Source organism: Taeniopygia guttata, chromosome 1 (assembly GCF_048771995.1).
Source record: "Taeniopygia guttata chromosome 1, bTaeGut7.mat, whole genome shotgun sequence".
Taxonomy (NCBI): domain Eukaryota; kingdom Metazoa; phylum Chordata; class Aves; order Passeriformes; family Estrildidae; genus Taeniopygia; species Taeniopygia guttata.
In genome coordinates this window covers 110264020-110286016 of record NC_133024.1, presented here as the reverse complement: position 1 = coordinate 110286016, position 21997 = coordinate 110264020, and the positions used below count along the sequence as shown (strand labels likewise).

At 40.8% G+C, this 21997-nt stretch overlaps 1 protein-coding gene across 4 annotated transcripts in view; it reads right to left on the bottom strand.

Annotated features, from left to right (window-relative positions):
• HSF2BP (heat shock transcription factor 2 binding protein) overlaps nucleotides 1-21754 on the bottom strand; it is a 30461-nt gene extending 8707 nt beyond the window's left edge. For 3 of the 4 annotated variants that reach the window (XM_030283408.4, XM_030283421.4, XM_072935461.1), the window contains exons 1-7: nucleotides 21625-21754; nucleotides 19473-19623; nucleotides 14951-15054; nucleotides 11066-11215; nucleotides 7059-7197; nucleotides 5610-5727; nucleotides 1095-1198 (exon numbers count right to left, since the gene is read on the bottom strand). In XM_030283408.4, the coding sequence (XP_030139268.4) occupies nucleotides 1095-1198; nucleotides 5610-5727; nucleotides 7059-7197; nucleotides 11066-11215; nucleotides 14951-15054; nucleotides 19473-19623; nucleotides 21625-21660 (802 nt within the window). In that variant the 5' untranslated portion in view covers nucleotides 21661-21754. The remainder of the gene's footprint in view (nucleotides 1-1094; nucleotides 1199-5609; nucleotides 5728-7058; nucleotides 7198-11065; nucleotides 11216-14950; nucleotides 15055-19472; nucleotides 19624-21624) is intronic. The other variant, XM_012569470.5, reaches the window with a different exon arrangement.
• Nucleotides 21755-21997: the final 243 nt, after the last annotated feature.

The window sequence follows — 21997 nt, the reverse complement described above, 5'->3', positions numbered from 1 at the left end:
GCTCTAAGGATCCCATTTTTACCAAAATATATTAAAACCCCCTATAGAAATGGTGTTTTCCCTTACAAGGTTTACTTAATTTCCTGAAACCTTGGAAGAGAGGGCCTGTGGCATTTCACAGCAGGAAATTATTTGATGAAAAGCTTGAGCAGCTACATTTTCTGTAAAACAGTTAAGGGAACCATGAACTATACAAATAGCTTTCAGTTTACCAACCCTAACCAAAGCTTTTTCAAAAACTCGGCATCAAAACCACGTCTGCAAAAAGCAGATGCAATCTCTCTCATTCCAGCTGCTCTAAGTATTTACCAGTCGTACTTCAGCAAGGTTTTAGCAGCACAGAGGGATAATTAACCTCCCCAGTGCTGTCTGCACACCAAAATCTCCTCATAAATCTTGAGAAAGCGCAGGCAGTGCAGTGTCACAGCTCTGTCCCCCTGCTGTCCCTCCCGAGCTGTGCACGCAGCTGCCAGCCCGGTCCAACGTCAATCCCTGCTGGCTCCTGCACAGGGATTTGAAGCCTCCCAAAGAGCAGAGCCTTGATGTCACTCATGCACCTGACAGTGACAAGTCCTTGACGTCCTTAGAGTCCTGCACTGGCCAAAGGCATAGCTGGGAATAGCTCTCCAGCCCTGGAGCCCTAAATCCTATTAGAGCACAAGGCCTCTGTCTAGAAAGAGACACTTCTGCAATGAGCCAGTGAAGTTACAGACTTGGCTTCTTCCCCCCAAATGTGTACATTTTCCTGTGTTAATGGTGGTGAACTGACATATAGTTCCCCCTCAAGGTTTATATTAAAGTTGGTATCAGGAAACAAGTGGCTTTTTTTAAACCACTTCATCAAATTTCTCCATTCCCTATTCTTAAATCTATCACATTTAAACTTCACATTAATGGAATATTACACACAGTGCCAAAAATTTTGTGGGAAATACACATCTTCTCTCTCCGTATTTGCCCTTTATGTTTACTTTTATTCTGTCAAAAGATAATCAGGTTACAGATATAAATTTCTGGTTTGTTATTTGCAATATCTATTGTAATTCTACAAAATCCTGAAAATCACAGTTTACAAGGTTCTTAGAGCAACTTACCATTCAACAGCCACCAAAGCAGGGGAATAAAACCTGGATTTTCACTGATGTACTTCAAGCCTTTCAAGTTGATACTCACATTGTAAAGTGACATTAGCATTAGCCTAGAATTGAAAGAAAGGAGATCTGAGGGCCTTTGATTTCTTTGCATTCTTCATCACCTTTTGCCATTTGTGTCAAGTATATACCAGAGCAGAAGCCTATAACAATAATTTATATTTTGGTAACAGAGATAAATCTCAAATTATATATAAGCAATGTTGTGCAAACCTTTGTTTCTACTGTTAAATTACATATTCCAAACACGTGGAAAAGAGTAAGAAGGCCTCAGGGAGGGGCTGGAATGTTCTCTGTTCTGGAGCCAGCTTGGCTACTGCTCTCTCTCATGCCTGTGTGTCACTGCACTGCCACCATGTCCACACAAAAGGGAAATGATAATTCCAAATGGACTTCACGCCTCACATCCAATTCTCAAACAAGGTTTCATGGCTTAAGCTCCTATGCCACCAGCAGACTTGGACACTCTGTGAACACTTTCAAAAAGCAGAAAAGGCTAAACTGAGTTTTAGGAGGTGTCATTTATGTAACTCTGAGTTTGATCACCTTGATTATTAAGGAGAAAAAAGGAAGAGCAGATTTATTAAATCTACTGCACCAGTGACCGTTGCCAAGTAGGGAGAGGTGCTCTGGATCTGAAATTGCAGCTGGTAAAGGCCATACATTGCTTTTCATCCAGCCCCTGCAGCTCTGGGCTTCCAGAACAAGCTCTGACAAAAGAGCACAGCACTACCAATAATCAGCCAGAATGGAAATGATCAATAAACCATCATCTTATAATGGCAATGCTAACATTTCTTGAGAACGTCTTTCACCCTTAATCTGTTTGACATTTGCAGTTAGAAATAAAGTGACGTAAAAAGGCACTGCTGTGTTTGTATTTTTATTTCACTTGTTTGCTTTGTGCAGACAAAAGGGACTGGTGGTGGTGATCCAGGGGAGTGCTGAGGTTTTTGGAGTGCTGGAACATCCCACAAGCCAATGCAGTGGCATATTAATATATAACAGCATATGTAATTAAACACACTCACATAGGCACAACAGAGAAGCATTTCCAGGCCCTTTAAAACCACCTTCACCTCCATTATCACCACATTTTAGTAAGTATTTTTTTCAATAATAATTGCAAAAGTGCTTATTGAAGCAAACCTGACACAAATGATTACTGGATAAACAAAACTTTCTGGTGTTGTTTCCTGAAATGTGGAGTGAGTCTTAATTATGCATTTCATAATCTTTCTACTTAGACAAGCCAAATTTAATTAACATCTTGTACTACTGTATCTGTCAATGCTTGCTTTAAACTCTAGAACTAAATGCACAGCTAAAGCCCTTTCTTGTCTTGTTAATACATGGGATCAGTATATACAATGTACTATTATTTTAAATGTCTCTTTGCTGGCTACTTTACACTGCCACAAAAGCAAAGTTGAATGTTCTTAACCATGTAATTACAGCTACAAACAATTAAGTAAATGCTTATTGACTGTGTAACAATTACAAACATTGAACAAACCCTACACCAATGAGAAGAAAACCTGAAATCTTTCACATCTGCTATTTCAGAAAGGTAAGGACACCCCTGAGATTTCAGTCTCAACACTCAGGTTAATGCCTGGGATATATTTATTCCCTACTCACAGACTACAGTAGCTATCACAGCAGTTTTGGAGTAATTACAGGTTCTCCCTGTAATTTTTTGTTTATATATTCATCCAAATAAAACACAGGATTACTAGAACAAGAAAAGAGAACTCCTCTCTTTATCAGCTTACTTTGATACTGCTATGTGTAGAACTGGACTCATGGTTTCCCCTGATTTGTCACACAGCAATGAAAAAATATTTTTGAAAACAAAAGCTAGAAAATAAATGTAAGATCTCAGAACTAAGCAAAAGATAACCACAGCACTTAAAATTAAAAGCCATTTTTTTTCTTCAACTGATTGGATTATAAGTTAATGTCTTCCCATGTAACACCATGGTGATGTTTTAAGAAAAAGTACATTGCATTTCCAGAATAATGAACACCCATTTTCATCTGTGAGGTGTAGTTTTAAAAATGTATATAGTTTTAAATATGTATATAAATGTATATGTAAACATTATTTATGATGACACCAGAGTCCATTGTCACCTAACTTTGAAATTGCACTAGAATTTATGGAAACCTTCATATCCTTGTCTCACAGTTGTCTTTCATTTTGTCCTGGCTTATGCTCCCTATGGGAGGAGAAAAAGGAGTTCTGATACATCTGCTTATAAAAATGCTGATTAAGGTTAACCAGCAGCTAAAAAACCCTTACATGCAAAGAACAATTTAAAAACAAATCAACCAACCCTCCAAAACCCTTATTTTCTGGGCTGGAAAACTGTAAAACTCTCCAAAAGGATAAGAAAAAATATAGTGTTAGTTAGGAACAGGTTTTTCAAACTGAACGGTGACAAGACACATATAGAGCTCATAAAAAAAGGACTTTTTTTTGATTATGGACATGAAAGACAAACACAGGGAAACATTTTGCACTAAAACATTTGAGCAAATTAGGCTCCCTCATCCTCTGACAAGGCCATGAAGAAATGTTCTTTCTGGCATTTGCTTTAATGTAGGAATACACCATTTTTTTTTTTAATCCTATGGCAAGTTCAGAGTAAGGAAAAAAAAAAAGTTGGTTCTGTGGGGATCAGAAAATATCATCGCTGCACTGCATTCAAGCTATTGTAACATATGCTTAGCATTTCTCACTTATCAACCACCTTGAGCAACCTCTTATCCAAGCTTCCCTCTATTTGTTAGCCTACCAAGCTGGCCCCTGTTGAATTCCTTGCCACCTCATGGGATTGTTCTATGTATATTTTACCAGCAGTGCTGTATTGGCAGGCAAGTTTACAGCACCATGGGTAATTCTTCTGCAAAGCAAGCAGATTTTGAAGCATAATAACAAGTAAGATATAAACTCAAAAGAAAGGCCTTCAAATCCAATTACATTAATACAATATGAAATGGTCAAAAATAGTTTATCTGGACCCATAGGCATGTATCCACCTGAAATTCAGAGTGTGTGTGTAGGAACATCTTCCCTCCTCCTCTCAAAGTCCTCTTTTGTTTTTACCCCATTCACAGATTCTGAAACAGCATGGATCCTCTATTCAGGGTTGTTTTTTGGTTTTGGTTGGTCTGATTTTTTATACACATGAAAGCACAAATTACCTTTTCTTTAGTAAACTGAGATTCTCATACAATTCTTTCAGTTGGGATGTACTCAAAAAACCCCTATCACTGACCTTCAAGCCCAATGCTTGGGAAACAGAGTAAATAACTGATCTCAAATCATCAAGCCACTATCTACAGCACAGGCTGTTCAACTTTCCCCTCGCCACCCAACAAGGAAAGGCAAACACCTTCAGAGGGCAACTTGCTCTCCCTCACATAAGCAATCACCTGACAGCACCATCTCCTCCCAGTGAGTGTGGGAAGGAGCCCAGGCAGTCAGCAAATGCTTGACATCCCCCTCTCTGACAGCTGAGGTTAAGGAAGATAAAAACCTCTTCAAAGTGAACGGGCCTGACTTCATGACTATGACATCCAACCTGCCTAAATGTGTGCCTGGACGTGGTCAAGTTACCGTAGCTGGCCAGGCTGCTGTTTGTCAGCTGAGCTCTGACAGCTGCCTGGGGTATGAATTGTTTGTGTATTTATGAAAAAGCCACCACAGTGGCTCAAACCACCTTCATGAAAAAATGAACCAAGTGTACAGACCCAGTGCCCACATTTCAGCAGATGAGCCACTCGTTAAGCAGTAATTTGCTCAGCCAAGGCCATATATCCTCAGCTTGTAAGGTCTAGGAGAAAAAGGCAAAGACAATTGTTTATTTAATCTCTCCATCAGCTGAAAAGCACTTTTGCAGTAGCTGAACTGTGCAACAAGGCTTTGCCTTTCAAGCTATATTGCAAGGTCACTTTACAGGCATTACCTCTTACAAACTGAAGTGTGTGGTGAGTCTGGCTGTTAAAGAGCCTAAAATGATTTAATTTTTGCTCTGAGCAGCTCCATAACTCATTTTCTTCACTAAGGACATGTGACATTTTACATTTCATATTAGGAGGAAATAAAAATGAGTTCATGTTTCCCGTATCTTCTCTGTTGTAAAACTTGCTCTCACATCTTCCTTATTCCACATCAAACTCGTGACCCCCTCCCAAGCTGGAAGAGGGCACCCCTGCTCCCCTTTACAATATTATGGAGCTTAAGAGACTTCCCAAGAGACACAAAACCTGGATAAAATTTTGTAGTCAACCCCAGTACTTCTGCAAGGAACACTACTGGGAAAAGAGCTTCCAAAAATTATGTTTCCTCTCCAGGAAAGGAATAATGGGAGAGTGGGAAAACTGTCATCACTTGAGCTGCACTGCAAGATAATGCATTTCATTTGAAAGGGGCAAGAAAAGTCAACATACACTTTAAATTTGTTACAGAGTCCTGGCTTCATGTCTCCCAGGAGATGCATCATCGTGTCCAGTAATTCCCGACTGGAACTGACCAGGAACTCACGGCCACAGGCCAGCGCAGCCACATCTGTGGGAAAGCCCAAAACATCACCACCAATCACGTTTCAAACAGAAGCTTCTGCTAATTATCAGGACCACTAAAAAGATTGGTCAGCTCTAAAGAATGAACTATGGCATTGATAGAAATTTCAGACTATATTCACCTATATAGCAAATACTGAACAACAAAAATTTGTCCAGCTCCTTCAAAATTCTTCATTGGTAACAAAAGCATTTATTCAGAATGCCCAGTGTCCCAATAGCAACACAATAAATTGAGAAACAAAAGGCTCTATCCATCCACAGGTAATGTGTGACTGCAACAAAGCTGATCATTATAGGTTCCACTTTAAAGGAACAGGATTGCAGAGTTTTACAGCCACACAATTCGGCATATCTGGCACACCACACAACCAAAACTCTTATGAACATCTACTCAAAAGCTTTTTTTCCTACCTCTCTGCAAGTGTGGCATTATTTAAACACAAACCAAAAGACAAAATTATTTGCAAAGGCTACTGCTTCCTTTATTATTTTCTCTTATATCTGCCCCCTACTCAGTACAGTGCCATAAAGCATCACATAATAATTATTATTTTATCTTTATTGACATCCCAACAGCTAAAATTCCCACATTCAGAAAAGCTGTTCATTGAAGAATCACTTATTTATACCAATATCTACTGTTTTGTCTATCTCGCATCATGTCTTCAGTGTAATTTTGATAGTTACAGTTTCACAGAAATTCAGATGATGTATCAGCCTCACAGCCTCCCAAACCAAGCACAGTCATTCTACAAAAGATACGTGGCTTTTTACTTATTTTCTGGACCTAAAAAAAAAATACTTAGCATGGAAGTCAGATTTATAATCTTCTCTTATACAGTCAAAGTGTGGTGTATCTGACAGTAACAAAATTTTTAAGCACTTTAAAAATCCTTAGTCCGCACCTTAAACTGGGGCTGATCTACTTGCACCATCTCCAATTTATAACCTTGTAGATGTTGGCATCAATGGTGATTCACAAAGTAAATTGCTCAATGTGTACAAACTAACGTGAGCATACAAGACTGGTACAATGGTCCTTGTTTCACTCCAGACTGAGGAATGCAATAGGAATTTCAGACCTCAATGGCTCTTACCTGTCTAATCCTTAACGATGTCACAGGCAGCACAGAAGTGCCTGTAACAGAAGTGTCAGTAACAAAATCTGCTAGAACTTCAGAAAACCAGAAAGTCACCCAAGATATCAACAGTGACAACTTAACTTTGAAAAGCTGTATTTACTGCAGCTTCTATGAGGCAATACACATTCCCAGTAGGTGTGTAATGCTATTCTGAGACACAACATTAACTTACTTGTTACAATCCCTGCCAAAGCTAATACAAACTGATTTTCCTCAGAATCCAAATCCTGCTGTTTCATGTCTTCACTTAATGACTTCACAAAGCTCTCCATGGTCTGGGCAGTGATTGTGAAAAACTTTACTGCTTTAGTCTGCAAGTATGGAGGAGAAGAAAGATTACACACACTACAGCAACTATTATTATTAGATGCTACAGTAAAGCTGCTCAATCTTCCAAATTATTAAAATATCCAGTTACTTCAAATAAACAAGAGAAAATACCATGTTTGATCCCCTAATATTTGAAACCATTAACTTTAGAAGAAAACAGGAAACTACTCAAGGCCACATTTATTCATAAAACTGAAGTACTGCATATCTACCCCCTAAGCACACAATAATATATAATCAACCAGCAGAATTAAAGCTTATTACCAGATGTGAGAATATTATCTCTTTGTTTTGCAGTAGTTGCACTAGGTGTTTCACATCCACTTGGCCTACTGCAGTAGCTTTTGTCAAAATCAGCTGAAGACTGGAGACTGAACATGAAATTCCTAAGAAAACAATGAAGTCCCCAGGAAGAAAAAGCAGGATTCAAATGGATCTGAATAGGACTCATGAATTGCTCAATAACAGTAACAGGCTATGCAGAAGTTCTTTGGAAAAGGAAATGGAGGTCTCTCCTGGGTCACAGGCTGAACTTAAGTCAACCATGTCAAGTGAGAAAAAACAATCACCACAGCAGAACACATGAACAGAAGCACAGGCTGTAATTATGGAACAGACTTTTCCCCTCAGCTGCAATCCTGCTCCATTTGGAGGTATCTCAGCTTAGGGAGCACCACAAAGCTCAGGGAAAGTCAAAGAGCCTGGCCTGAGGTGCAGAGTCCACAAAGAAGGATGGAGAAACCTGTTTCTGTTTATTGGTAATTCTGACTAGAAAAACACTGCTGGAACTTATTTCACACAGAAGATGAAGGCTTTCATAACCAAAATTGTGTGGCAGAGAGCCCATAATGCTGGGTTTCCCAGTGTCTTTAATAATTTTTCCAATTGTTTCATGAAGCAGATGAAACTTTTAGTCATTTCCAGCAGTGACCCAATGAGAGAGTTCAAGAAATGCCTGAACTTTTATTCATTTTGTAAAGTGGCTGAAAATCTTCATGCTTTTGCAAGATTACTGCTTTGACAGTATATGCAAAACTAGAGGTAACATCTATTCCTCCACTGCTGCACATTCACCACGTTAAAGATGTACCTGTGGGGTGACTTCAGTAAGAGGGGACAAAAAGCAGGCTCAGTCAACACAGTATCTTCACAAATGATGCTGTGTCCCCAGAACAACAGGAATGAAGGCATCATGGAGAAAGAGGAGGAAGATAAGTGCAATTCTGCATGTGCTGGATGTAGTTTTTATATGGACACCACTCCTCAAAGATAGCAATTTTAACACAAGCACTGACTACACCTCAAGAAGCAAGAGGGTGTGAGAGAAAATGAAGAGCCCACTAAGTCATTATGAAAATAAATATTCACATGGGAACATGAGGGTACTAAGCACCCTGAGTAGTTGGTATGTTGCACAGAAAACACAGAAAATAAGAGAAATCTTCTATCTGCCAACCTCTTGAGGTTTGACTGGTGTCCTCTCTGCTGATCCTCCTTTCCACATAGCCACTACTTAACTAGTGCTGAGCTCCAGCAAAGACCCATCAGGTTTATAAATAGCAAACAGTGCACACTCTGCACAGTCCCTTATTAACTTGACGGCATTTTCATGGGACTGAAGAATGTCTCACCCACCCATGCTGAGATAAGGACAGTTCTGAAAGCAGCCATTAAGGTGCCCGAGCTCAGATGGTGCAATGAACCCTCTGCTGTCTGTGCAACTCCTGTGTGAAAGCTCCAGGTAACATGAAAAATTGCTGCCACAAAATATAAAGTCGTTTGTCACCGTATCAGACAACTGAAGTAGCAAAACACCATGTAGGATCCAAAATTTCTCAAGTTTAAGCAAGTCTTGATGCTGTTCTGAAATCAAACCTCCAGGTTATATTTCCATGTGAGAAGCCTGTCATATCTTGCTGAAGCTTTTTGAAAGACATCCAAAACAATCTCATGGAAATTAATATACTTCTTTTTTTGGTATATGCAGGTAGGAAACCTTGAAAACTCTGTCATGGTGTTTCTCTGGATGTCTCTTCAAATTCTCTCCAGGAACACAGGCAAAACCAGCAGGCATCTCTCCCTCACTGCCTTGAGAACTACCTGTGTCACATTTTAAATCTGCTGCTTAATTCTGATTTTCCCAACCCTTACGGACACAAAATGTATACTGGTCGTTAACATCATTTCAGTCTATTTGCATTACAGGACTGGAAAAAAGACCTACTTCTGTATTGCTGCAAAGATCAAAAAACGCTCGGGCATTGTTCTGCAAGGCATGACATGATTCTGAATCAATGCCACCTTCCCCATGTGCTTAAACATCAGCAACAGTTTCAAAGCACTCTTGATGTTCTCATACATTTCCGTAGTCCACAGCACCTTCTCAGGGAGGAGGGAAGAAGCTACAAGCTGTACAACTTGTCCCAAAATAACCCAAACCAAATATGTTGTATGACAAATCTCCATCATCTTTTAATGACCTGACTCACTGCCAGTTGCAATCTGTGGTTGACACAATGCCACACAATCCATTTCTGCTTTTCCTAGGAGTCTTGTATCAAAGCCCAGGCACGTTTCTCAGTGTTCAATGCACCATCCCAAGAAAATGATGTTCCCAAATGTTGCTCTGATCTTCACCAGAAGTACAGCAGTTCAACAGGCTTTAATGATTGCTGGAAATTAATAGGAGAAGTACTTTGCATTTCAAACCAACCTAACCCCTGAAGTATTGCATCTTCACACTAGGTTTTTTTTACCTTTAAACAAATCTTCAGGCAACAGTTTTGTTTTTAACTAATTCAACTGAATATTAATACTTAAGACTGCTTTCAACAACCAGCCTTGTTCTTTAAATTTCAACTGCATTATAGAGTGATTTACAGATGTTTTTCCTAATAACTGCTGCTGCTTGGATTTGAAATCATCAGAAGTATTCATCAATAAGGCAGCATTGTATATCTTTCTAATATCCAATATGAAGTTGTAATTGTATTTTGGAACACCCAACTAGAACAACTCTTACAAACACATTGGTTTACCACTTACGATAATGAACTAATCCTATTCACTCAGCTGTTCATCATGCTGCTGAAAAATCAAGCCAAAAGAAACTGTGGAATCACTTCACTCAGATTAAATACAGCAATTCCTTCTCATGTTGGCTGTGTCAAGAATGAAAATCATGTTTTTTCAGGCCTGTCGCCTTAGTCCCTCCTAATTCCATCAGCTGCACTTGGCAGTGAAATCGTGATAGTTGCAATATTACCACTGTCATTAACTGCTGTTGTTCTAGCTTTGTGGTTTGTTATTGGTTTTTGGAAAATACTCTACTTGCCCATGTTTAACACTGATGATTTAATATAATCCACAAGCAGTGAGGGTCTCAATTTCCAAGAGTCATTCACATATTAAGGCAGCAGAAAGATTTAAAGAAGTGGAGAATCAATGAATCTGTCTTTTCTCCATGGAAATAGCTCCTCCAAGCTCTCCACAGGCATGGAAACTCCTGCATGTGCCCAGGAACTATTCACTCCTTCTGTTAGCTTGTAAAGATATTTACATTGTGCTAACTGTAGCCTTGCTTCCAGTGTGTGGTGGAAAACAGATAAGCCTTATTTGGTAACCAAATAATTACTGAGTTTATTCATAACACTTCACAGCTTCAACCCTTCTGAAATGAGAATGGATTGTTCACAAAGAACATGCAAACCAGAAAGCATTTTTGATGTCCAGTCAGTTTCTGAAATACATCCTTAAAGTGTGCTCCACAGCAAGGCCCTTATTTTAAAGGTCCTTGTTTTAAAGGTCTGAGGGCATTCCCAGGAGTCAGTATTCACCTGCCATACTTACTCCTCCTAGAATGGATTTCACAGCCTCCTCACTGCTGGATACCCCCCAGAGCAAGGTGCACACTGCTGCTCCCATCTCTGTGCAATACTCTGCCTGCTGCAGGAGCTGCTGCTTGGCCTCGTTCAGCTGCTGCCGCAGGTCCAGTTTCTCCTGGAACAGCGTAAGGAAATTTTGGTTTCACTTCACATCTCCCACACCAAGTTCCTAGGCTAAGGGACAGAACAAGAAACACAATCATGGCCATCTCTGAAAAGGGAGGGTAACCCAGAGCAGTTGCAGACACATTCCTTCTCTCCTGAGCTGTCTCTAAGTAGTGCAGGCTGACAGGAACCAGAAACTGTCCACAAGGTCAAACCAAGTGACCCACCGAGACTGGGTGGCACCTAGAGAAGCCTGACAGGAGACATCTCGTCCTGAGCAAACAGCTCCATGTCTCTTCAAGACAGAGGGGATTTCAGCATCAGGGGCCAGCCTTCCCTGACACCTTCCAAAAGATATCTTACAGGAGGGGAGGGTTGTTTTGTTTTTCAAAACAGGCTTCTGTTCTAGTCAACATGGAATAGTTGCTGGATATCCAGGATAAATATGTTGTCTCTTCCAGCTCTTTTCTGTTGGCATAGTCCTGAGCAGCAGTGGTAAAGCAAGACAGAGTCCCAAAAAACACACCTAAGGTTTGAAGTTTGGAGGAGCTTCTGTTGCAAGAAAGCTGAGGCACCACTGTGCATTCATGAGATTCTGAACAACTTGATCTAGTGAAAGGTGTCCCTGCCCACAGCAGTGGGGCTGGAATGAGGTAACACAACTCCAAAATCCTTCCAACCTGAATTATTCTGTAACACAAGGATTTTACGATCACTGAAGTGAGATGCTAAGTGGTTCATGCCACAAAGCATAAAAAGAGAACAGATCAACCCTACAGAACCAGAGCACATCCTCCATTTGGCAGTATTTTCTCCAATCACATGGGAAGCTGGCTGGAATAATATAATGGAATTGGGCAGGATCTGGGATTCACTGGCTTCCTACCACTGCCACAGGAATAGCAAAGCTGTTGCACTTCTCGGTTTAGAGCCAGCACAGACAGGGAGATCAAGGCAGGGATTCTGCAGTTTGTGTCTCAGGGTGGCTGGGGGCTCCCATAAGTCCAGGTAGGGTGGTATAAGTGCTGCAGGGAAAGGCCAAGGCCAGTACAGAAAAATGATGCTAATTCAAGTATTAAAAGAGAGAGAATCACAGATTGCACAATGCCAAAAAACAGAAGGATCTTACTCTGCCCATTTTACCAACATATTTTCAAATTCACTGCAGAAAACACCTTCCTCAGCTCAGCCTTCCCAGTGTGTTTCACTGTCAGGATGAAGTATGGGGAAATGAGAAGGAATCTCTTCTATGTCAGTTTTGAAAGCAACTAAACAGAACAAGACTTTCAACTATGTATTGTCATCAAGACTTTAAGTATCTTCTTGGCTTTGGGGTTCACCTCAACACTTCATGTTGAGGGTTTGTAAAGAATAGAAATGTAAACCCACCTGAAAATTTATGTTGTCAAACAGTACAGAGCTGTGTGTGCTCTGTCACCAACTACCTCCAGACCACACATACCAGCCTGATTTGCACTGCTGCTGCTGGAACACGCAGGTGAGGATTTGTAAAGTTCAAGTTTAATTTCTCAAGCAGACTTCTGTGTGTATTTACTCTCTGGAGTCTCTCTCACCTATACAGGCAAAAGGCTGACACTTGCTGCTGATTCCATAGGCAGAAACTCCCAGGAAAAGTCTCTTATTTCTTAATACTTTGATAATTTTTAAGCAAATTAGACAAATTCCATCTTTTACATGACTCACTGCCAGGCCTATCAGCTTTTCTGCCACCATGTGCATCCATGCATCCACAAAATGTCCTCAGGCATCTTCCTGCCTAATCCCTATATTCTCCCTGTCTTTTCCACACTGTCCTAGTCTTAGGGAAATGTATCTTTAATACATTTTATTTGCATTTGGATGCTAATACCGAGTAAGACATAAAACCCAGTAATACCAAATCTAGATCCCCCAAGAAGCATGCAAAGCCAGCAGAAAAAATGCCAGAATTTTTAATAGATCAAAAGCAACATCAGAACAAAGATATGAGGCAAGAAAAACAAAATAGTACATGCAAGAGCCAGGAAAATAAACAGAGCCTGTAAAAGCAAATAACCTGGCTGGAAGCAACACTCCTAAGAGCTCACACCACCCAGTGATCCCTGTGCTATGCAACACCACCATCTTCAGGAAAAGGTCAAGGCACAAGAACACAGCAGTGCCCAAGTATGGAACTGCAAAAACACAGACAAAGGAGACATCAGCCAAGAATAACATGTGCACTTCAAGTTTTGCTCAGGTTCAGAAAGCACAGCAATTCCCTAATCAGCAATACAGCTCTGCACAGAGAATTTGGAGTGCAAAATGTTGATTTATGACGGCCTCAGAAAAGGACACTGCTGAACCAGAAATGCATTTATTCCATGTTTGTCTCAGTGAATAATTTTCTTCTCCATCAGAAGATAAATATGTAGAAAATAATTCAGAAACTCTACACAAGGATGCCTAGAGCAGAACAGCAACCAAATGAAAAACACCAGAAAAGTGATTAACAGGAACAAAAACCACTCATAAACACACACCACCTTGTTGTATCCTGAAAGATAAAGGACTTCACAATACCAAGAGCACAATCCATTGAAATACACCTTCCTGGCATTTGACAGAACCCAGCCAGACAACTGCCACACACTGCACAACAATAAAGATATGAAGAGAAGAGCTTGGAGCAGAAACACCAAACAACTGCTCCTAGTAAACTATCTGTGCTTCGAGTAAAACTCATCCTAAAGAAATCATAAACCCAAACCACCTGTTCTTTATTTTGTTGTATTAACATGAACAATGTGTGGCACTTGCTTCATTAGTATCTAAAGCAACAGCATTCAATTTTACAGGGATTTTATCCTGCAACTGAAGACCTCAGTGCACAGCAAAATGAACTCTGTACCTATTGCAGAACTGCAACATCTATCCCAGAAGATATTTATTTTGAAATAAGGAATAGATTGACAACAATTCTATCATACTAAACTTCATTCCAGAGTGTTTGGTCTATGCAGATATGCACTGAAAGTGCATTTCTGAACTCTTCATTATTCTTTTCCAAAAATGAAGTAAGTTTTCTGGTTCATCTGTCCTTGTGCAATCCCAAGGCTGGCAAATGCCAGCTGTACAATCTCAATTGCTGACTACTGAAAATGGCTCCAAGGAAATGAACTTTTGCAGCAAATAATCACCACTGATTCTCCCAGAGACTCATTTGAACCCAAATGGTTTCACAGTCTGAGAAGTCAGTGTCTTTGCTATTCCTTAATTGTTAAGAATCTCTCCTCTCATAATCACTAAATACAATATTGGCAGAGCAAGAGAAGCCCTGAAATTGCTCCTTTACTCTCAGCTGTACATGGCAATTGGATCAATAGGTGCTTTGAGGAAGATTATTAACACTAAACAAAGGTACACAGCTCACAAAAACCAGGAGAGGCTGCTTTCATTCTGTACATCACACTGTTCAAACTATCTCCTATTGTCCTCTTTGCAAATATGTTAGAGCAATGTTAAATTCACAAGAACTGATTCTGTGGAGGACCTTTTGATTCTAGCTATGCCACAATCTTCCCAAATACCCTGTGGTTTACTTCAACATGTTAATATGGATATGGATGACTATTTGGATAGAAATCCCAAATTGTTTTTGAGACTGAGGATTAATTTAGTGATATGAAAATGAAAATTTTATCATTTCTGCTTTTGTTATTAGAACTCAATCACACAGATATCCATATCCTGGCAGCACATCTACCTTCTTCTCTCTCATGCAATCTGCCTGGGCCGTTTCCAGACGGGCTCTGAAGTGTTCACAATCCATCCTCAGCTGCTCTATTTCCTCCTCCTTTCTCTCCAGGCCTGTGACAGGATAAATCAGATGAAAGAAAGAAGGAACACGTTATGGTCATCGGGCCTGCATTAAAGCAAAGGGAATCCACCAAGTGTGACTTTACCGAGGTGCCTCAGCCGTTTGCTTGTGCGAGATCACCTCCTTGTGGCTAAACAGGAATATCATGTGTGGCAACAGCTCTGAGAAAGCAGACACATCTGATTTAAAAGAATCGCATCCGGCTGTTAAATACTGAGGGTTGAGAAGATTTTTTAAAATTTCCTCAGTTTTCTACTTTGTTTTCATGTTGTTTCCCATGAAAACTCTGTGAGTGAAATTTCACCTGAGTCAGTGACTATATTAAAAACATAAGAAAAATACCAACAGTAGTCAAAAGTGAGTGTTTCAATCTACAATTTACAACTTACGTGGGTAGCAAGAATGAAAAGCAACTATTTCAAATATTATAAAATACTATTTATAAAGTAGTATAAGCAACCTGGGCTCATGAAAGCTCTCCCTGCCCATGGCAATGAGGTTAGAACTGAATGTTCTTTATGATGCCTACCAACACATTCTGTGATTCCATTATTATAAACTATTTAAACATTATGTCAGTCACAAGCCAATTTTATGATTCTTTTATAAAATTTATTTCTGATGTTATCAAATTTCTGATGTTAGCAGAAATTCATTCTAATTTAGGCACTTTATTTTAGTGAACAGAAATCAAGTTAAAAGTAATCTATTTCACCAGCATGATACCTGTTTAAAAAAATTCTCTTTGAAGGACAGTTTTAACAATAACCGTGTACTGTATTTTACTAAAAAAAAAAAAAATAAAAAAAACACAGTCTTGGATGCTTAGTATTTATACTGAAAAAAGGAAGCATGTTTAAGTCGTTTCAAAAAGTAATATCCAAGCAGCATCTACTATAACCTTGGTTAGTTGAAAAAAAATAAATTACACCCCACTTCAAACACCATACCCTTGAACATGACAGTTTGGTCTATAGCATAACACATTTGAAATACTTCCCCCAATCTGTCACAGTAATTTTTTATGTAATTACCAAAAATCATATCAAATTCTATCATAAAAAGACAACATCATTAAAAATTATTCAAATATGTTCTTATTAAATGAAGGACTTGGCTTCTGGCATTCTATTTAGTAATTCTACATTATTTGAAAATAAATACCTTCCTGTTTTGGTCATAATTGACAAGTTTATCATCTTAAGTATACACACATTGCTTTGAGTAACATGTATAAAAGGAAGAAAGCTGTTTGTGGCTGATTTATCTGAAGAGGTGTATTTCCCCTCAGCCCTTGTGTGATTCTGAGCCAGCAACATTTTTTAGCAAAAAGCAAAGAGGCAAGGCAAGGATTCACTGCTGACAAACATCTCTGTGCCAGGACATGCTCTCTGAGCAACTCACTTCTTTTCAATCTGCAGTCCAAAGGAAAAGAATGAAGGGAGGAATGGATTAATTGAGGTTTTTGAGGATAACTCTGGGCAACAAATTTTCCTTCTGTCAAGACAAGAAAATTCAGTCTCGTGCATTTCTGACTACGTGGATGTGAGTCCTAAGAAGTTGACAGCAATATGTCTTGAGCAGGGGTAGAACATGCTCTGCTTGCCTACAGCAGGCCAAGAGCCTTGCCAGGTAACAGTGAAAATCTCTGCTCCTGCAAGGAAACAAGCTCTCCAGAAAGAGAAGAATCACTTCTAGCCTTTGAGAGGATGGATCCAACCTGAATCCAGCCAGCAGACAAACAAAGATGCCACATCCTTCACCAGCAAACTGCAAAGGTCCCAGAACGAAACCTGAGCCAGAAGGGGAAAAATATTGACGACTGAGTGTTACCACAATGCAACCTGGACTTTTTAAAGGGCTTCAGATAACAGAAAGATGTGTCAACATCCTCTAAGATATCACAAAATTTTATGTAGAAGGGGCAAAAAAGGACAATAGTGGAAGCTGCTGAAAAAAGACTTACTTCCAGTTCTTCCTCATTCGTGGAAACTCCTGCTGTGCCCAGTCAGCTCTCCCAGCTGTGCATTTGCTCTGAAGAGAAAGAAGCAGCTTTCACTAGCAGCTTGGGTGAGTAACAAAAAAATTGAAATGGCACCTTCACACTTCACACAATTGAAATGGTAACTTCACCACTGCAGTGGTGAATCAGACTCTGGGAAGAAGTGGCACTTGCTCCCAAAGAGACTCAAAAGCAGAACAGGACACTGGGCACAGCAGAAACGAGAAGGCCCCCATTTCAGATGTGAGGTGGACTTGGTCTCATCCACATAAAATTATAGGTCATACCAGGAGATTTTCTGGACTACGAGTCTAATCTCAAAGCCCTGGGAGGTGGAAAACTGAGTATAATAGGAATGAATGCCAACAAGTGATGGAACTCCAACTCTACTTATCCAAATGCTAGATCAGTGTTAAATGATATTTTTAACTCTTCCCAAGTGGAGTGAGTTCCACTAAACATATACATAATACAGGAAAATTGCTGGAGCTGTATTTCTAAGACTCCTGGAGCCAAGCACTCTTCCCGAGAAGGGTAATAAAAACAAAACAGAACCCTCTTTTAGAAATGAACAATGACCCTGGCAAAAATCTTAATGAAGACCCTGACAGCAGCCCAAAAAGCAGGTGTTGGCTGCACTGAGGATTGCCAGCTTAGATCTCAGAGATTAACACTGGGAAGCAACAGGAAATGGGGGTCCTATTGATCTACACACACCAGGGAAATGTGCAAAGATCTCAAGGTTTCTCAAAGCTGTTCAAGCCTCCACCAGTCTCACAACTGAATGGGTCAGAGTTGTTGAAAGTCTGTGACTGCAATCTGCACTTCTTGAGGAGCAGCAGACTCTGCTGTTAAAGCACACTTCAACAGTACCCAGGAAACTGCAACAGCTGATGGAAGTCTGGAGATGTACAAATCACACATTAGGCTCTGTAAGAACAATATGAAAAATATCTCTGGGAGCTGCCAGGACTCCTGTGAGCTTCACATGCCACACCAAGAGGCTGTATGGAGCAAACAGCACCATTCTGAGAGTGAGGGCTGCTAGTGTCCTTGTGATGTCCAACCTTTAGTGATTTGCATGCTCAAAAGCCTCCTTCCAGTCTGCCTTATTTCATGCTGCAGAGGTAGGAGAAGATTGGAGCAGCAAAAATCTCCACTTGACTTATCCAGTTGTAGAGGGCACATAATGGCCAGAGCCTGAATAAATATACAAATTATCTCATCACCTGCAAGAGAAATCTCCACTGTGGAGAGACTCCAGAGAATTCAAAAGCTGTCTCAGCTTCAGGTCCTATCCTGGAGGACCCAGAGAATGCTGGACAGCCAGCAGAACATTTCAAGGAGTCTTAAAATCCCCATCTTGATGCCATGAGCCTGCTCTGGATGGCCCTGACAGGGTCTCCTTGATACCTGGCACAAGGAATGTAAGAAGGGAACAGTGAGAGGAATCTCAAGACAAGGAGGAAAAAACGAATTGAGGATTCTGAACACTTAACACAACTGGAAACAGTCCCTGATGCCCTGGAACAGAGAACACTTCCAGATTTTATCCACTGCTTGTGACATGGAAGAATCTTCCCAAAAAGTGAATCACTGAGGCAGCAGGAAGATCTGTCTCAATATATCACATTGTCAGACACAGGCCTTGAGGCCCTACCTTGCTTTTCCTTGGCTGCCTGTTGCAAATTAATTTTCCATTTATTACTTGGTATTCTAGGAGAGACACACCCTCTGTAATCTGTCTCAGTGCTTGTTCCATGTCTTTTCAGGCAAACCCAAATCCAGGTAAATTGTACAGCTGTAGGTAAACTACAGAGCAGGGATGGAGCTGACTTCTATTTGGCCCTGATGGCATGTTGGGAATTGGGTTATTTTTGAAAAAAATAATGCACAGAGAAATCCATCATTGAAAAAAATGGACTCTGGGGACAGCAATAAAAAGACTTTTACTACATAATCTTTTTTTTTTTTTTATTAGTAAAGCATACAAACTAGACAGGCCAAATACTAAATTAACTCACTCTTCAGATTTTTATCCACTGCTATTTACCATTATTTTGTTGTTTGTTGTTTTTTTTTCTCTGAAAGTCACCTTTAGAAAAACAAAATGTTTTTGGGGAAAACACTTTTTGTTCCTCATACAGCTTCCCTTACTGCCTGAACCATGTATGTTTTTATCCACAGTAAAATATTTTTAAAGATTAATTTGACATGTCTGATTATTCCTAAGGCAGCCTGTAATTTTCTTCACTACAAACACATTAATTTACTGAAGCAGTCACTGAACAACACAGTTGAATCTGGAATAGCTCCACAAACTCTACAACTATTTCTGGAGCACAACAGTTTGTTCTGAGCAGTTCTGGCAGAAACTGCAAGAGCTTGTAAGATGGTGCTACTCACTTGATTCAATAGCATCCAGCTTCTGGAATGTCCCCAGGATATCTCCATTTACTATTTTGGGTAAGAAATCCCGCAGTTGCATAACTTCAGTTGTCAGCCTTTCCAAATCCCTCCTTCTAACTTTTACAAATTCCTCTTTGGTCTCAGCCTTCTGAAATAAAACAACAAAGCAAACAAAAACAAACACCAACCAACCAAAGACAAAGCTGCAGTCCTGTATATACAGTCCCATGACATTATTTCAGCAATTTGTAACTTTTTATAGAGAATTATCCAGCAATCAACCCCAAAGTCTCTGAGGTTGACCCTTTGACTGTTATCTTAATTTTTAACACTGTGGCCTTAAGTAAATAGCATGACCTCTCTTCATGTGTTTCTTCACCTAGAATGTGTAAAATACATCTGGGAATGCTGCAAAAATTAACACTCACATTTTAAAATGTGAGCAGCATCCACCACGCTGTTGTTTCACGACTGTCATAAAGGATACAATTACTCAGCTTTTTAATTAATTCAAACATTTGCAAGATCCTCAGTTCTAAATTACAAGAACTCTCTTGGAGGAAACTGTACCGTTTTCAAACCAATTTATCTTTTGTGAAGAGCAAAAATTATTTGCAACCATCTGCAACTCAATCACACATAAAAAAATTAATCCCAAGGTGAGACAGAAATGTTTACTAGCTTCCTCTTCTGCCAAACTATAGCTATAGAATCATTTTCATTCAACATTCCAGCAGAATGTGTGTTAAATCTTAAAATTACAGAGCAATTTCTGTACAAAAAAAACCCATAAAGTCCAATTTCTGATGTATACATGTGCACTCTGGTGGATGTTTAAAAGGTGGATACACACACACCAACAAAAAAGAAAGTTTTAACATATTTTGACTAAAACATCAATCACTCAATATGCTTCCAGAAAGCAAAGTTAAATCTTAGCAGTGCTTTGCACTGCACTGAGAACAGTGCTGACAAAATGAGATGCTTTATGTATCACATTCCAGAGGGAAAAGGCTAACAAACCTAAATCTCATCTCTTACAGGTTCAAAATGTGCCATGTCTACAGTCCTCTCAAGAGCAGACACATAAAACAAAGGGAAGTCATCCTCTCCAACCATTCCCTACAGTTCTTTCTGCTTCCCTGCTTCCTCTGAGTGAACATTTCCTTTCAGTTTTGCTTCCGACTCTATTTCTTTCCCAGCTGTCTTTCAAATTGAGAGAGTTTTGGCACAGATCAGCCCACCACTGCATGTTCAGAGCTGTAATGAAGGTAGGGAAGAAAAATTTTGCTTTAATTTCAACTGCAAGCTCTAAGCTGCATCGAGGAAGTGCTTATGGCAAGGTTCATAAGGCTAACTAGCACTACACAATGACATGACTCTAGAAAAATTCCACTAATCTAGGTCTCAAGAAAGCATGGAGCAAACACATGGGAAGAGGAGTCTTTAGAGGAATGCCATCTGCGTGTCAGCAGCCACGAATGACAGAGAGAATTCAGTATTACTCAGACTTACAGAGCAAAATTTGGTACATAAAAATAGCTCTGTTCGCTAGCAGAAGCTGAATTCAAGTAAAACAGCCTGTGAATCACTGGTGTTGAGATATGAAATATGCAGTAAGGAGAAAATTCTCCTTTGCAGTTCCCACTGTAAGCACAGGTCTTTGCAGCACTGTGGCTACAGCAGGCAAGTTTTATTTTCTCTGTTTAAGCAGCCTTTCCACATCCCTCTGCACTACAAGAAGGCAAATACAGGGTAGAACAGGAGTTTTCTGTCCAGGTAACAGCAGGTGCCAGGAAGTAGGAAATTTGACTTTACAGAGTTGTTTCACTCATGCCCTGCCCGGTGTGAGCCCAGGGACGGGAATCTCCCTTCCCTGCCACTCCAGGAGGCCGAACAGGGCAGAGCCCCCCAGCACGGACTCCCTGCCAGCCCTTTCCCCGCTCACCCCCACCAGCCCAGGGCGCCTGTGGCTCTCCAGCCCCACCACGCTCCTCTCCCTGCGGCCCCGCCATCGCCCCCTCAGGGCCCCGTAAGGCCCAGGGCCACCACACAGCCCCCGCTGCTTCTGCTCCTCGGGGCACCCACACCCGCACGGACCTGCGGGCCGGGCCCGGCCTCAGAGCCAGCCCCGGGCCGCTCGCGATACCTGCGCGTCGCCAGCGGGGCCGGCGCTGCGCCACATCGCGACAGCGGCGACAGCGGCGACAGCGAGCGGCTGTGGCGGGGGGAGCGTGAGGGAGGGAAGGGACAGCGGTGGCCACGCCCCCGTTGTGACCACGCCCCCGTTGTGGCCACGCCCACTCTGATTGGATGGCCGCGTGTGGGGGCGTGGTCTGAGCGCGGCCTGATAGTCAGGCTCCGCCCCCAGCCCCTCCCGGAGCGGCCGCGGGATAACATCGGGATAACATTGGGATAACATTGGGACAACACCGGGATAACACGGGGGTAGAGGTGGGATAACACCGGGAGAACAACCGTGATAATGCCAGGACTACACCGGGTTGTGGAGCTGCAGCCCG